Source organism: Pelobates fuscus, chromosome 1 (assembly GCF_036172605.1).
Source record: "Pelobates fuscus isolate aPelFus1 chromosome 1, aPelFus1.pri, whole genome shotgun sequence".
Lineage (NCBI taxonomy): Eukaryota > Metazoa > Chordata > Amphibia > Anura > Pelobatidae > Pelobates > Pelobates fuscus.
The window spans coordinates 980,445-997,685 of record NC_086317.1 but is presented as its reverse complement, the minus strand read 5'-3'; the positions used below and the strand labels follow the sequence as shown (position 1 = coordinate 997,685).

At 45.0% G+C, this 17,241-nt stretch overlaps 1 protein-coding gene across 2 annotated transcripts in view; it reads left to right on the top strand.

The window, feature by feature from the left end:
• The window catches only part of PKNOX1 (PBX/knotted 1 homeobox 1), a 57,219-nt gene extending 40,246 nt beyond the window's left edge, over positions 1 to 16,973 (top strand). For both annotated transcript variants that reach the window (XM_063445577.1, XM_063445568.1), the window contains exons 5-11: positions 239 to 403; positions 2,133 to 2,223; positions 2,320 to 2,417; positions 8,479 to 8,607; positions 10,477 to 10,553; positions 12,036 to 12,205; positions 16,264 to 16,973. In XM_063445577.1, the coding sequence (XP_063301647.1) occupies positions 239 to 403; positions 2,133 to 2,223; positions 2,320 to 2,417; positions 8,479 to 8,607; positions 10,477 to 10,553; positions 12,036 to 12,205; positions 16,264 to 16,469 (936 nt within the window). In that variant the 3' untranslated portion in view covers positions 16,470 to 16,973. The remainder of the gene's footprint in view (positions 1 to 238; positions 404 to 2,132; positions 2,224 to 2,319; positions 2,418 to 8,478; positions 8,608 to 10,476; positions 10,554 to 12,035; positions 12,206 to 16,263) is intronic.
• The last annotated feature ends 268 nt before the right edge of the window (positions 16,974 to 17,241 follow it).

The following is a 17,241-nucleotide window of genomic DNA, read 5'->3' as shown; positions in this document are numbered from 1 at the left end:
TCTATTACTGTGTGTTGTTAGTGTGTGCTGTGACACTGTACTACCCGTTCTATTACTGTGTGTTGTTAGTCTGTGCTGTGACACTGTACTCCCCGTTCTATTACTGTGTGTTGTTAGTGTGTGCTGTGACGCTGTACTCCCCGTTCTATTACTGTGTGTGCTGTGACGCTGTACTACCCGTTCTATTACTGTGTGTGCTGTGACGCTGTACTACCCGTTCTATTACTGTGTGTTGCAGATGGTGAAAGCAATCCAGGTTCTGAGGATCCACCTGTTAGAGTTGGAGAAAGTGAATGAACTGTGCAAGGATTTCTGCAGCCGCTACATTTCCTGCCTTAAGACCAAGATGAACAGTGAAACTTTACTGAGTGGAGATGCTGGCGGACCCTACTCCCCAGTGCAGGTAGACCCTATGGGCTGACACCTGATCATGATTCCCGGGGGGGGGGCACACATTCCAGCACTAGTACATCATGTCAGATTGTATTCTCTTCCCTAGAAAGAAGGAGTAGTAGAGGTGCTAGCTGTTTTCATGCACCTTGACATTCCTGTACGCTTCCTATCTCCATCTATAGTAACACTCTCGGCCAATATCTTATCATTCACCTCTAATATCCTCCACTTCTCCACTTGTTCCATATGGAGATGCTCAGCTCCCCTGTTTTCTCCCCCCAACATGGCAATTTGGGGTTCCAAATTCAGCAATCCATGTGTACAGCTCCCCTTTGTCCCATCATCAGTCTGTGAAATGAGTTTCTGAACCCCTTTTCTCCCACATTCTTTGTCCTGTTCATCTAACTCTTCATTTGTCACACTTCCCTTATTTTTCACCCTCTGCTTCCCTTATTCAGCCTCCAAAACCCTCTGCTTCCCTTATTCAGCCTCCAAAATGCTCTGCTTCCCTTATTCAGCCTCCAAAATGCTCTGCTTCCCTTATTCAGCCTTCAAAACAGTCTGCTTCCATTATTCAGCCTTCAAAACGGTCTGCTTCCATTATTCAGCCTTCAAAACGGTCTGCTTCCCTTATTCAGCCTCCAAAATGCTCTGCTTCCATTATTCAGCCTTCAAAACGCTCTGCTTCCATTATTCAGCCTCCAAAACACTCTGCTTCCCTTATTCAGCCTTCAAAACAGTCTGCTTCCATTATTCAGCCTTCAAAACAGTCTGCTTCCATTATTCAGCCTTCAAAACGGTCTGCTTCCCTTATTCAGCCTTCAAAACGCTCTGCTTCCATTATTCAGCCTCCAAAACACTCTGCTTCCCTTATTCAGCCTCCAAAATGCTCTGCTTCCATTATTCAGCCTTCAAAACGCTCTGCTTCCATTATTCAGCCTCCAAAACGCTCTGCTTCCATTATTCAGCCTCCAAAACCCTCTGCTTCCCTTATTCAGCCTCCAAAACCCTCTGCTTCCCTTATTCAGCCTCCAAAATGCTCTGCTTCCCTTATTCAGCCTCCAAAACCCTCTGCTTCCCTTATTCAGCCTCCAAAACGCTCTGCTTCCCTTATTCAGCCTCCAAAATGCTCTGCTTCCCTTATTCAGCCTCCAAAACCCTCTGCTTCCCTTATTCAGCCTCCAAAACGGTCTGCTTCCCTTATTCAGCCTCCAAAATGCTCTGCTTCCCTTATTCAGCCTTCAAAACGCTCTGCTTCCATTATTCAGCCTCCAAAATGCTCTGCTTCCCTTATTCAGCCTTCAAAATGCTCTGCTTCCCTTATTCAGCCTCCAAAACGCTCTGCTTCCCTTATTCAGCCTTCAAAACGCTCTGCTTCCCTTATTCAGCCTTCAAAACGCTCTGCTTCCCTTATTCAGCCTTCAAAACGCTCTGCTTCCCTTATTCAGCCTCCAAAATGCTCTGCTTCCCTTATTCAGCCTCCAAAACCATCTGCTTCCCTTATTCAGCCTTCAAAACACTCTGCTTCCACTATTCATCCATCAAAGTGCTCTGATTCCATTCTCCAGCCTCCAAAATGCTCTGCTTCCACTATTCAGCATCCAAATCACACTGCTTTGCTTTCATCCTTCAACTTCCAAAGTGGTTGGCTCCCCTGTATCTTGCCTCTTCCATCCTTGACTTTAGGTCTGATGTATAATGATTGCGGTAACAGGAAGTCTGTTATTTCTTACTTCTAGAGTGGACTTAGTGGTGCTCTCAGCCCTCAAGGGATTGTGGTTCCTGCATCTGCTTTGCAGCAAGGAAATGTGGCTGTGGCAACAGTAGCAGGTAATAAAAGCATCAATCTCTCTTATCTAAGCCTATTGAATTCTGCTCTAGTTAATGCTTTATGTCCTACCTTTCCCCATTCTTCCTGCCTACAAGGTGGCACGGTATACCAACCAGTGACAGTGGTCACTCCACAGGGACAAGTTGTGGCTCAAGCATTGTCGCCGGGCACCATCAGGATCCAGAATTCACAGGTAACTGTTTAATGTTAGAGGTGTCTCACTAAGTTACAGGATACCCATGCTATGCTCTTTGCTATGGTCCTTAGAACAAGGGGCATTGGGGGTGTTCTACTACATATTTTCTACTTGATAAAAGCACAATTGTATTGTAATGTTGTATGAAATATTTCGTTATTTATTTTTGGCATTTATATAGCGCCAACATATTCCATAGCTCTTTACAATATTGTAAAAGGGGAAGATTTAAACAACAAATGAGACCATTACAAAAACTTACAGGAACAATAGGTTGAAGAGGACCCTGCTCAGATGAGCTTCCAGTCTATAGGAGGTGTGGTGTAAAACACAACCGGACAGGAGATAGCAATCAAACGAGGTGGAGTGAAGCAGAGATTGGGGAGAGAATAGAGTGCTGCCCTTTAGGAGAGAGCAAGGGACAGGTATGTGAGGTAGAGATTACTCTGGGAGGCCATAAGCTTTCCCGAAGAGATGGGTTTTAAGGCACTTCTTAAACGATTGAAGACTAGGGGTAAGTCTGATGGCGGTAGGCAGGCTATTCCATAGGAAGGGAGTCGCCCGCGACAAGTTCTGCAAGCGTGAGTTGGCCGTATGTGTGCGAGCAGCGGACAGGAAAAGATCATGGACAGAGCAGAGAGACCGAGACGGGGCATACCTACGGAGGGGCTAGAATTGTTCAATGCTTTATAGGTATGGATTAGTACTTTGTATTGACTCCTATAGGATACAGGAAGCCATTGTAAGGACTGGGTTGGGTGTTTAGTGCGTCTCCAACCTGAATTTTGCCCCGTTCCGCCCCCGTCCCAGTTAAACCAGGTGCCTTGTGTGTTGTCAGCGAGGGGGATTGTGTGGATGGTGTTGGATGTGGGCTAGCTTCCCACCCCACGTGCCCGCGCCAGCCGGGCCCCTGTAGGATAAGAGGGGGTGGAGAAGATGAGGAAAGGGAGGAGAGGGAAGGAAGTGGGGGGTGGGGGTGCCCTGTTGTGGTATCTTTGCTGGGTGTTCTGTTGTTGTGTTGGTTGTGGCGTTCATCGTGTGCTGGGTCTTTTCTGTTCGGGGTGATATCGGTGGAGGGGTGGTATTGACTTGGGGTGGTTAGCTCTTTGAGGTTATGTTCAGTTTCATGTGGTTCGTGTCCCAGGGGTCCCAGGTTCGGTGGAATGCTTTGTACGTGTCGTGTATCTGTGCCGTTAGTTTGTCCAGGTCACGGGTTTCTTTAATTTTGCTGATTATGGTTGATAGCTCGGGGGTTCGTTTATCTGCCCATAGTTCCGCTATTGCCCATCGCGTTACTAGGGTGATCCGGGCGGCTAGTTTGTTTTCGCTCCTGGTTAGTGAGTCCAGCGGTTTACTAAGTAGCATGGTCCATGGTTGCGCGGTGATCAGTTTGTCGAGGATCGTTTCGATGAGGTCGCCCACCTGGGCCCAGAGCAGTTTGAGTTTGGGACAGTTCCACCAGCAATGTAGGGAGGTGCCGGTTTACTTCAGTGTTTTAAAGTGGTCATGATGCGATGATCTTATATGTGAGCATTTCTGTATTAAACTCAGCTCATATTTGGATATTTTATATTGCTAGTGGTGTAAGTCCTCATCCGGCAGCCTTCATTAGCCAGCCTGGAGCAACAGTTCCATTCTGAATAATGTTTTGTGCTTATTCTTTGCATAGAGGTTTATTCATTGACTGAGAGAACTCAGCTGATGCTCTCAGCCAATAAATGAACAGCAGGATTTGCATCTGGCATGAGACCATCAGGAACCAGGTAAGAGGCAATCCATTATATACAATGTAATCTACTTTGGCTTCTAATGTTTATTGTGACCTGGTAAAAACATTTAAATCCTCTTCAGACATTAACTTTAATTGCATCTTAATGTGGGCATGTTCCATGAGATACGTTACATGTGGGATTTTGGTACCCAAAAGGAAACCCAGAAGAATGTCAGAGACCCTTGCAGTCAACACCTCCTTCCATTTCCCCACTTTTAATACTCCAATATGGCTCTGCCTCCTTTTGAGATGACTGAACTTTAGAAACTATGCAAGATTTTTTTAATTTACCTTGCAATCAAGATCTTCTACCCTGCAAGTAGTTATTGATAGGATGTAGACCTGGGCTAGCGACCATTTGGTGGTTCCAAGGATGGTCTGGCTGGGAGAACAATCTTGAGCTTTCATCTTGCAGTAATTTGCCAATTAGGTTGCTTTGGTGAGTATGTGCAGGCCTTGTTCTGTTGCTGCATATTGTCTCCGCCTGCATCTGTGTCCACCCTGTGTTTCTGAAATAATTGTTAAGTTACCTGGATCTGCTAGGCATAGATATGCTGTGTATATTGACACTGTTTATCACTTTTGACACACGGCATCACTCCTGTGTCGATATTGATGTGCAACCTGACTGACATCCGTAGTGACGCAGAGCGTCATTCTGGCATTTTTGATGTCACAGAACTTCCCTTTGTGCTCTGTTTATAAGCCCCAAGACCTGCATCTTAATTTGACGGCGAGCCAATCTGTGATTTTCCAACTATACAGGTGTAGCGTTACTTACCCGGTCCTGATGCTGTGCTTGCTGAACGCAAGAGCTGTTTGTGCAGCCCATGCAGGGAAGGGATCTCTGAAGGGTCTGCGTGCAGAGAATTCCACATTCATTCGCGCAATCCAACCTATATAGTAATACTATAATGCATTCCTTGATTCATAGTGTTTTCTGGTATTGACCTTGGCTTTTGTTCTTGACCCTGAATTTCTCTGTAACCCTTACCTGTCCTGTTTGCCTGCCTGTTTTATTTACTGTGTATCTGATCTCTGGTTGTTTGCGATTTTGCTGTCTCTCTGTTACCCTGACCTAGGTTTATTGACTACGGTTTCTCTATTTATTATGTTAAGTCTGGCCACTCTAAAGCCCGGTAATACATTTATACTAGTCTTATCTTATATCTGCTATATATAGTCTTTGTGATAGCAGGTCACTTGCATTTTGGTGTCATTTTTGACGAGAAAAGTTAGTTCTCCTGGTCCTTTAAAAGACTTTTCTTTCTGCAACTCTTTGTCTGTCATGGTTCATACTATTTTGGCTATTCTGTTGTCTGACCTAGTAACTATTCTTCCTCTCTGTAATCATGATCTGAGCTTGTCTGACTATATTCTTCATCTCCGTAATCAAGACCTTGGCTGGTCTGACTATATTCTTCTTCTCTGTAATCCTGACCTTGGTTTGTTTTACTATTCTTCCTCTCGGTAATCATGATCTGAGCTTGTCTGACTATATTCTTCCTCTCGGTAATCATGATCTGGGCTTGTCTGACTATATTCTTCCACTCGGTAATCCTGACCTTGACTGGTCTGACTATATTCTTCCTCTCTGTAATCCTGACCTTGGCTGGTTTGACTATATTCTTCCTCTCTGTAATCCTGACCTTGGCTGGTCTGACAATATTCTTCCTCTCTGTAATCCTGACCTTGGCTGGTCTGACTATATTCTTCTTCTCTGTAATCCTGACCTTGGCTGGTCTGACTATATTCTTCCTCTCGGTAATCCTGACCTTGGCTGGTCTGACTATATTCTTCCGCTCAGTAATCCTGACCTTGGCTGGTCTGACTATATTCTTCCGCTCGGTAATCCTGACCTTGGCTATTTGACTATATTCTTCCTCTCTGTAATCCTGACCTTGGCTTGTCTGACTATTCTTCCTCTCAGTAATCATGATCTGGGCTTGTCTGACTATATTCTTCCTCTCTGTAATCATGACCTTGGCTGGTTTGACTATATTCTTCCTCTCGGTAATCCTGATCTTGGCTGGTTTGACTATATTCTTCCTCTCTGTAATCCTGACCTTGGCTGGTTTGACTATATTCTTCCTCTCTGTAATCCTGACCTTGGCTTGTCTGACTATATTCTTCCTCTCTGTAATCATGACCTTGGCTTGTCTGACTATATTCTTCCTCTCTGTAATCATGACCTTGGCTTGTCTGACTATATTCTTCCTCTCGGTAATCCTGACCTTGGCTGGTTTGACTATATTCTTCCTCTCTGTAATCCTGACCGTGGCTGGTTTGACTATATTCTTTCTCTCTGTAATCCTGACCTTGACTGGTCTGACTATATTCTTCCTCTCGGTAATCCTGACCTTGGCTGGTTTGACTATATTCTTCCTCTCGGTAATCCTGACCTTGGCTGGTCTGACTATATTCTTCCTCTCGGTAATCATGACCTTGGCTTGTCTGACTATTCTTCCTCTGGGCTTGTCTGACTATATTCTTCCTCTCGGTAATCCTGACCTTGGCTGGTCTTACTATATTCTTCCTCTCGGTAATCCTGACCTTGGCTGGTTTGACTATATTCTTCCTCTCGGTAATCATGATCTTGGCTGGTCTGACTATATTCTTCCTCTCTGTAATCCTGACCTTGGCTTGTCTGACTATATATTCTTCCTCTCGGTAATCCTGACATTGGCTGGTCTGACTATATTCTTCCTCTCGGTAATCCTGACCTTAGCTTGTCTGACTATTCTTCCTCTGAGTAATGATGATCTGGGCTTGTCTGACTATATTCTTCCTCTCTGTAATCATGACCTTGGCTTGTCTGACTATCCTTCTTCTCGGTAATCATGATCTGGGCTTGTTTGACTATATTCTTCCTCTCGGTAATCCTGACCTTGACTGGTCGTACTATATTCTTCCTCTCGGTAATCCTGACCTTGGCTGGTCTGATTATATTCTTCCTCTCGGTAATCCTGACCTTGACTGGTCTGACTATATTCTTCCTCTCGGTAATCCTGACCTTGACTGGTCTGACTATATTCTTCCTCTCGGTAATTCTGACCTTGGCTGGTCTGGCTATATTCTTCCTCTCGGTAATTCTGACCTCGGCTCAATACTGTGCTCCTCTGTTGTCCTTGACCTTGGCCTATTGAACTGTACCTTTTTGTCTGCTTTAAGATATTCATTTGTCACTGTCGCCAGCTCAGCCACTTTAAGGACCAGTACAACTTTACGTTAGGGTTCGGTTAGTCCTGACAGTAATGGAGTAATGAGTTATTTGACACACAGGGTATAAATGACACGTCCATGGAGCATATTTTAAAAGCCGCCAGTTGGTCCTCCTTGCACACTTTTGCCATATTTTAATGTTTTGATGTGTTTGCATCCATTGACGCTTTATTTGGCAGAACAGTTCTAGAGGAAGTTGTTCCCATTTAATCTCCTGCACTTTTTGCCATGACAACCTGTTTTTATGTCCATGCTGCTTGGGTAGACCTTCTCCCATTTGATATGGATTGTGTGAACCATGACCACAGTATGATTACAAAGTAGATGTATGCTTACTCATAAACTATTATCTGTCTGGCCATGGTCAACAAGGCCCTCCTTGGTGCTTTTTCTCCGTGATGGTTCTGTTCTGCTCTGAGTTCTTCCTGTTCCTGTCCGTTTCATGCTGGTGTCCTTCTCCTCTATTTGACTAAAAAGCTAATGGAGCAGGAAGGACATGGTGACTGCAGGGTGTTCTGGGACTGTTGCGCCTCGCCAATTGGTGAACCAATATCCCATGTGCTATGGATCTTGAACCGTGACCATGCAGATAACTATTCATTTATTGGTAAGCATGTATTTAGTACCACCTGCAAAAATGTCTGACATATCTCTTTCTAAGCAAATATGTTGGACAATCTCAATTCTCTGCTCTTTAGTCATCCCATCCCTGTTACCTTTGTCCTTCTTTCTCACTCCTCATAGTTAATATCCCTCTCTGTCTAGATTCTGCTTTCTAACGTCTCCTGATATAATCCCACCTCTCTCTAGATTCTGATTCCTAACGTCTCCTGATATAATCCCACCTCTCTCTAGATTCTGATTCCTAACGTCTCCTGATATAATCCCACCTCTCTCTAGATTCTGATTCCTAGCGTCTCCTGACATTATCCTGCCTCTCCTCTAGATTCCACTTCTTAACGTCCCCAAGTCGTAATCCCACCTCTTTATCGCTAGATCCACAATCTTTTTTTTATCTTTTTTTGTTTATTTTTTCTGTAAATATATGTATATTTTTTTCTGTAGCTCCAGTTACAACTCAGCCAGGATCTAGGGCTTCTGCATTCAGATGATGGGTCTGGAAAGAACAAGCGAGGAGTGCTCCCCAAACAGGCTACTAATGTCATGAGATCGTGGCTTTTTCAACACATTGGGGTAAGTGTTATAATCACTAAATAACCTATTCACCTAAACAATATAACAAATGCTAAATCTGTATCATAAGGAAGATTGATCAGCTATGATACAGATAGCGTACATCCAGTCATCCAAACTGTATAATATTGAAGATTAATCGGCTATGATGCCGTTGGTGTACAACTAGCGATCCTGCCTCTGTATCATAATGAATGTTAATCGGCTATGATAAAGATAGTGTACATCGAGCGATCATGGCTCTGTATTATAATGAATGTTAATCGGCTATGATACAGATAGTGTACATCGAGCGATCCTGCCTCTGTATTATAATGAATGTTAATCGGCTATGATACAGATAGTGTACATCGAGCGATCCTGGCTCTGTATTATAATGAATGTTAATCGGCTATGATACAGATAGTGTACATCGAGCGATCCTGACTCTGTATCATAATGAATGTTAATCGGCTATGATACAGATAGCATACATCGAGTGATCCTGACTCTGTATCATAATGAATGTTAATCGGCTATGATAAAGATAGTGTACATCGAGCGATCATGGCTCTGTATTATAATGGATGTTAATCGGCTATGATACAGATAGTGTACATCGAGTGATCCTGACTCTGTATCATAATGAATGTTAATCGGCTATGATACAGATAGCATACATCGAGTGATCCTGACTCTGTATCATAATGAATGTTAATCGGCTATGATAAAGATAGTGTACATCGAGCGATCATGGCTCTGTATTATAATGGATGTTAATCGGCTATGATACAGATAGTGTACATCGAGTGATCCTGACTCTATATCATAATGAATGTTAATCGGCTATGATACAGATAGTGTACATCGAGCGATCCTGGCTCTGTATTATAATGAATGTTAATCGGCTATGATACAGATAGTGTACATCGAGTGATCCTGACTCTGTATCATAATGAATGTTAATCGGCTATGATACAGATAGTGTACATCGAGCGATCCTGGCTCTGTATTATAATGAATGTTAATCGGCTATGATACAGATAGTGTACATCGAGCGATCCTGGCTCTGTATCATAATGAATGTTAATCGGCTATGATACAGATAGTGTACATCGAGCGATCCTGGCTCTGTATCATAATGAATGTTAATCGGCTATGATACAGATAGTGTACATCGAGCGATCCTGGCTCTGTATCATAATGAATGTTAATCGGCTATGATACCGTTGGTGTACAACTAGCGATCCTGACTCTGTATCATAATGAATGTTATTCGGCTATGATACAGATAGTGTACATCGAGCGATCCTAGCTCTGTATCATAATGAATGTTAATCGGCTATGATACCGTTGGTGTACAACTAGCGATCCTGACTCTGTATCATAATGAATGTTAATCGGCTATGATAAAGATAGTGTACATCGAACGATCCTGGCTCTGTATCATAATGAATGTTAATCGGCTATGATACAGATAGTGTACATCGAGCAATCCTGCCTCTGTATTATAATGAATGTTATTCGGCTATGATACAGATAGTGTACATCGAGCGATCCTGGCTCTGTATTATAATGAATGTTATTCGGCTATGATACAGATAGTGTACATCGAGTGATCCTGGCTCTGTATCATAATAAATATTAATTGGCTATGATACCGATGGCGTACATCTAGCATTCCTGACTCTATATCACAATGAAGATCAATTGGCTATGATAGCGTATATCCAGCAGTACTAACTACCGAATCATATGTACATTTCGCAGCCGAAAGCCAAGAAATATGGGTGCACTGAAAATAAAATTAATCAATTCGTCTTTGTGAAAAAAAGTTTGCCTCAAACATGTTTCCCAGTCAGAATGCTGATAGTCTGTGTCTCTCTGCAGCATCCGTACCCCACGGAAGATGAGAAGAAGCAGATTGCTGCTCAGACTAACCTTACGTTACTTCAAGTTAATAACTGGTACGTATTCAGCTCTTACACTGTGCAGACTGCTGACTTCACCAGAGATAAACTCAGAATTAGTGGATTTAAAGAGAACCTAGAGTTCTGAAAATAACAAAGTTTTTTTGGGGGCTATGGGTTCCCTTCTGTTTCTGTGATCTCTGTCCACCCCATTTGGTATTTTAAACGTTTTTAGTTTCCTAAAGATCACTAATTTCATTTCGAGCTCAGAGACACCATGCCTGCTGACACTTCCTGGTTCCCATCCAATGCTTTTTATTGAGAAGCATTGGTGATGAGATACGCATGTGCAACAAAACAAAACCCTTCTCCAATCAAATTATTATTAGTAGTATTTGTATCGCGCAAACATACTTTGCAGAAATTTACAATTATAAAATGGGGATATTTAACAACAAGTAAGTTACATACATAAAATAGCAGAGACGAGATATAGAAGGCCCTTTCAATGTAATCTTAATCTTGGACGTAAAAACCCAAGGACTGAGTGCAGAATATTTGATCGAGTCCTAACCTCAACATCTGAGGAAAGGGATTTAGGGGTGATTATTTCTGATGGCTTAAAGGTAGGCAGACAATGTAATAGAGCAGCAGGAAATGCTAGCAGAATGCTTGGTTGTATAGGGAGAGGTATTAGCAGTAGAAAGAGGGAAGTGCTCATGCCATTGTACAGAACACTGGTGAGACCTCACTTGGAGTACTGTACACAGTGCTGGAGACCGTATCTTCTGAAGGATATTGATACCTTAGAGAGAGTTCAGAGAAGGGCTACTAAACTGGTTCATGGATTGCAGGATAAAACTTACCAGGAAAGGTTAAAGGAACTTAACATGTATAGCTTGGAGGAAAGACGAGACAGGGGGGGTATGATAGAAACATTTAAATACATAAAGGGAATCAACACAGTAAAGGAGGAGACTATATTTAAAAGAAGAAAAACTACCACAACAAGAGTACATAGTCTTAAATTAGAGGGACAAAGGTTTAAAAATACTATCAGGAAGTATTACTTTACTGAGAGGGTAGTGGATGCATGGAATAGCCTTCCAGCTGAAGTGGTAGAGGTTAACACAGTAAAGGAGTTTAAGCATGCGTGGGATAGGCATAAGGCTATCCTAACTATAAGATAATGCCAGGGACTAATGAAAGTATTTAGAAAATTGGGCAGACTAGATGGGCCGAATGGTTCTTATCTGCCGTCACATTGTATGTTTCTATGGATGATGGTTGCAGGACTGAGTTGAGGAGGACATCCCACCGGTGGCTATAAGGAAACGGCCAGTAGAGGTGTATGTAACCCTACAATGGAAACATTGCAATTTCTACCAAATGGCAAATGTTTTACATTGAAGAGTTAAAAATGACAAGACCACTGTGCCCAGATCACTTACTTGAGATGAAGCAGTCTCGGTGCGTTTATTTGTCCTTTAATATTACTGTTATCTACTGAGCAACTGTATGTGTGTAACTTCATGTCAGGTTTATTAATGCTCGACGAAGAATCCTTCAGCCTATGTTAGATTCCAGTAGCAGTGACACTCCAAAAACCAAGAAGAAGAGTGGCCAGAGCCGACCTGTGCAGAGATTTTGGCCAGACTCTATTGCAGGAAGCTTAACTCAGCATGGGGAGGACATGAGCATGTCAGAGGGTAAGAGTTCACCTTTACTGTAGCCAGCAGCCTGTTTAACTTCACTGTAATTCTTCCAGGCTGTCTCCTTTCTTTCACTCTCTCAACCTGTCCACTACTTTCTCTCTCAGCCCACCCTTTCATTGTCACTTTCTCTCTGACACTCTCAGGCCATCCCATTACTGTCACTTTTAAAGCCCTCTGTCTTATCTGGCTCTCTTAGCTTGTCCCCTTCACTGTCATCCTCAGCCAGTATTACATGTTTGTGACTCAGCCTGCTTATTTCTTTGTCATTTTCAGCCTGCTCCCTTCTCTGTGACTCTCAGCCTGCTCCCTCTGTCACTGTTACCCTCTTATCCCAGCCACTTTCACTGTTACTCTCTCGCCGATGTTGTTACTCTGCCCAAGACCCCAGTCGGCGCGGCCACACCTTAGCAGAGCGGTCGCACTGAAAAGGGAGAAAATTACTTACCCGGATCACGGCGGATAGCTGCCCGATCCTCTTCCCCGACGGTCAGGGCCGGACTGGGAATTAAAAGCAGCCCGGGAAAAAAATTATTTACCAGCCCCATAATGCGTCGCGCCAGCATAGTGTGCAGATACAGAGTTAGAAAAGATAACTTAAAATTAAAATTATTACTCCAACGTGAAAAAAAGCACTCATAGGCTTAAAAAAAAAAGAGTGCAGATTTATTTTAAGCAGACGTGCCTTTGCATATAACCAATGTTTCAGTCCAACTACCATGACATATTAAGGAAAGCTTGGTAATGGGACTGAAATGGTGAATGTATGTAGTGCACAACTGTAAAAAATGACGTTATCTTGTTTATTTTGAGGTCCTGTGGGTGCACTCTTCACTTTAAATATGTTCTTGTGCTGGATTATGCACCTAGCAACAAGACTGGGCCAATATCTGCTTATTACATATTGTACATATCAATGACATTTCATAGTGTATTATGCATATATAAATGTACATTAATATATGTGTAAATATAATAGGCATAATTATATATATATATATAATATAAATCAGTGTCGGATCCAGAGCCTGATCTCAGGAGGGGCACCTATAGATTATTTAAAGAAATAATCCATGCACAAAAACCACTACTGCTCTGTGTAGTGGGTATGGTGCCAGGAGTGCCGGGACCCGCTCCCAGAGTAAGTAGTCAAACCGTTTAAGTACAGTTTGACAACTTACCTGGGGTCTGCTGGGATATGGGGCTGTAGTAGGGTATAGGAGCAGTGGTGCAATGTGTGAGGGGTGCAATGTGTGTGAAAGGTTCAGTGTGTAGGGTGCGTGGGGCAATGTGTGTATGGGTGGCTGTGTAAGTGTATGGGGGGCAGTGTGTGAATGTGTATGGTGTGTGTGGGCAGTGTTTGTATGGGGCTAGAGTTCACTCTCACCACTTGGACCACCAGGAATCCCGTAGCTCCAGGGCTAGAGTTTCCCTGTGGCACTCTCCCTCCCCCTCTGTCTCTCTCTATTCACCCCTCTTTCTCCCCTTTTGTCTCACTCTCCCCCCTCTGTCTCTTTATCCCTCTTTTCCCTCTGGCACTCTCCCTCCCCCTCTGTCTCTCTCTATTCGCCCCTCTCTCCCCCCTTGTGTTTCACTCTCCCCCTCTCCCTGTGGCACTCTCCCCCCCCTGTCTCTCTCTCTCTACCCCCCCTCTGTCTCTCTCTCTCTTCACCCCCCCCGTCTCTCTCTTCACCCCCCTCTGTCTCTCTTCACCCCCCTCTGTCTCTCTTCACCCCCCCTCTGTCTCTCTTCACCCCCCCTCTGTCTCTCTCTCTCTTCACCCCCCCGTCTCTCTCTCTCTTCACCCCCCCCTCTGTCTCTCTCTCTCTCTTCACCCCCCCTCTGTCTCTCTCTCTCTCTTCACCCCCCGTCTCTCTCTCTCTTCACCCCCCTCTGTCTCTCTCTCTCTTCACCCCCCTCTGTCTCTCTCTCTCTTCACCCCCCTCTGTCTCTCTCTCTCTTCACCCCCCCGTCTCTCTCTCTTCACCCCCCCTTTCTCTCTCTCTCTCTTCACCCCCCTCTGTCTCTCTCTCTCTTCACCCCCCCTCTGTCTCTCTCTCTCCACCCCCCCTGTCTCTCTCTCTCTTCACCCCCCCTGTCTCTCTCTCTCCACCCCCCCTCTGTCTCTCTCTCTCTCCACCCCCCTGTCTCTCTCTCTTCACCCCCCCTGTCTCTCTCTCTCTCTCTCTCTCTTTTCACCCCCCCTGTCTCTCTCTCTATTCACACCCCCACTTCCATCCCCCCCACCCACCTGAGAGGAGTCAGGGGGGCGGCCGCATTGCACGCTGCAGCCTCGCCGGTCCGGCAGCACTGTTAATGCTGAAGGCTGAAGGGGGAGGGAGCATATCTCTACCATGCTCCCTCGCGGTTCCCACAATCCCCAGCACGGATGCTGCTGGGCATTGTGGGAACCGCGAGGGAGCATGGTAGAGAGACATGCTCCTCCCTCAGCCCTCAGCATTAGGTGTGCCGCCGGACCGGTGAGGCTGCAGCGTGCAATGCGGCCGCCTGCCGGCCGGCCCCCTCATAGTGTGTGCCACCGGACCGGCCACCCGGTGGCACATATATTGCCAGAGCAGCCCCCAGGTGCCGCGGCCCACCGGGAAATTTCCCGGTATCCCGGTGGGCCAGTCCGGCCCTGCCGACGGTTCCCTGCCGGTGTGACGTTCTAAGGGGCGCTGGCCACTGTGGTCATGAGTTTAATAACAGTATTCCTTTTGTCCATAACAAATATGGCGCCAACTTGCGTGTGACGTCACGTCATCGACGCACACACGTTTTGGGGTCAAAAGTCATATACTAGCCAATCAGTACACAGAGAGGCATATTTAAACCCTGACTAGCCTTTTCTCAGTGCCCTGTTGTGGGTTCCAGTTGTTGGTTGTCAGAGTGCGTTCCTGTTCATTGATATTTCTGGTATTTGACTTTCCCTACTTTTGGTATCCCTGACTTTTGGCTAGTATTACGTTTTTGTCTCCATGTATAACCCTGACTTAGGCTTGTTTATTGACCTTTCTCTTAATGTTAAGTCCAGCCATTCTAAGGCCCGGTATATGTTGTTTTGTGTTTCATAGTTCTACGTGTTGGGTCATACAGTAGTTGTGACACCACTGTCTTCACTTATACTGTCTCAGCCCGACTTCCTTCACTGTTACTGTCTCAGCCCGTCCTCCTTCATTGTTACTGTCTCAGCCTGTACCTTCACTGTTACTGTCTCAGCCCGACCTCCTTCATTGTTACTGTCTCAGCCCGACCTCCTTCACTGTTACTGTCTCAGCCCGTCCTCCTTCACTGTTACTGTCTCAGCCCGTCCACCTTCACTGTTACTGTCTCAGCCCGACTTCCTTCACTGTTACTCTCTCAGCCCGTCCTCCTTCACTGCTACTGTCTCAGCCCGTCCTCCTTCACTGTTACTGTCTCAGCCCGTCCACCTTTACTGTTACTTTCTCAGCCCGACCTCCTTCACTGTTACTCTCTCAGCCTGTCCACCTTCACTGTTACTGTCTCAGCCCGACCTCCTTCACTGCCCGACCTCTCAGCCCGTCTTCCTTTCCTCCTTCACTGCTACTGTCTCAGACCAACCTCTTTCACTGTTACACTCTAAGGCCGTCCTCCTTCACTGTTACTCTCTCAGGCCGTCCTCCTTCACTGTTACTGTCTCAGCCCGTCCTCCTTCACTGTTACTCTCTCAGCCCGTCCTCCTTCACTGTTACTCTCTCAGCCCGTCCTCCTTCACTGTTACTCTCTGAGCCCGTCCTCCTTCACTGTTACTCTCTGAGCCCGTCCTCCTTCACTGTTACTCTCTCAGCCCGTCCTCCTTCACTGTCACTCTCAGCCCGTCCACCTTCACTGTCACTCTCTCAGGCCGTCCTCCTTCACTGGTCATCTCTCAGGCCGTCCACCTTCACTGTCACTTTCTCAGGCCGTCCTCCTTCACTGTTACTCTCTCAGGTCTCAGTATTCCTCCCTCTTAGTAATCATATGAATATACTGTTTACCTCAGTTCTTGCTCTTTCTGCTATTCCAATATCCAATATATTGTTGTGTTTTGACAGGTACAGTGGTGACTCTTTCTGCCCCCGGTTCTCTTGGAGCAGACAGTTTGCAATCTCTGACCTCAGATGGTGCCACCCTGGCTGTACAGCAGGTCATGTTAGGAGGACAGAGTGATGATGATTCTATGGACACTGATCAGGAGGACACAGTACTGAGTGCCAGGGATCTTAGGGGGCTGGTACTAAGTGGAGGAGGATTAGAGTGACAGAGCCATACGGTGTGACAGTTGCTGTCCTGGCAGTGGTATCAGTGCCATACCCGCTGTATGGTGACATCCCAGAGTCTTTTGGTGCTGCAATCAAGTTTTTTTTCACTGACAACAAATGTTTTGCACCTTAAAAAAAATACTGTGAGTACTTCCCAAGGAATTGCTTCCGAATGGCTCTCTCCCTCAGGACAGAGGGACCCACTTGTAACTAGTAAGTGGAACTGCAAGTCAAAGTATTGCCAAACCTCCCAGAAACAATCTGGGGCTGGAGAGAGCTTGTTTGCAGCTAAAGGGTGGGCTCCGGATCCCTGATTCCAGCCAGGACTCCCTCTTGGAAGACAGAGTTGGCAGAGATTGCTTGCAAGGCACTCTGACTGGTGGAGTGTGCTGTGACTGCGGCGCGGTACACGGAGTACATAAGTGAATTGCTGGTTTTACCATCCAAATAGAACTGTATTTTTGTAGAGTTGTGAGAGAATAAACCTTGGGTAACAACTTTTATTAGTGTTGTACATCCTCTAATGGAGCCCTTTGTAGCACACGCTGAATGAAATGTTTTGGTGTATATTTTATTTATATGTGTCTGTGTAAATATAACGTGTTAAACCCTAATTTCAAGACAAAATAATAGTCCTCTAAAGTTGGAGAAACTCTGATTTCATTGCTTATTCACCAGAACGCTAACTTGTGCGTATTTCATACAGGTTCTCATTAGCTTTTTTTCAGATACTCTGACATTTACGTCATTAACATTGTCTCCCTGCTAGAC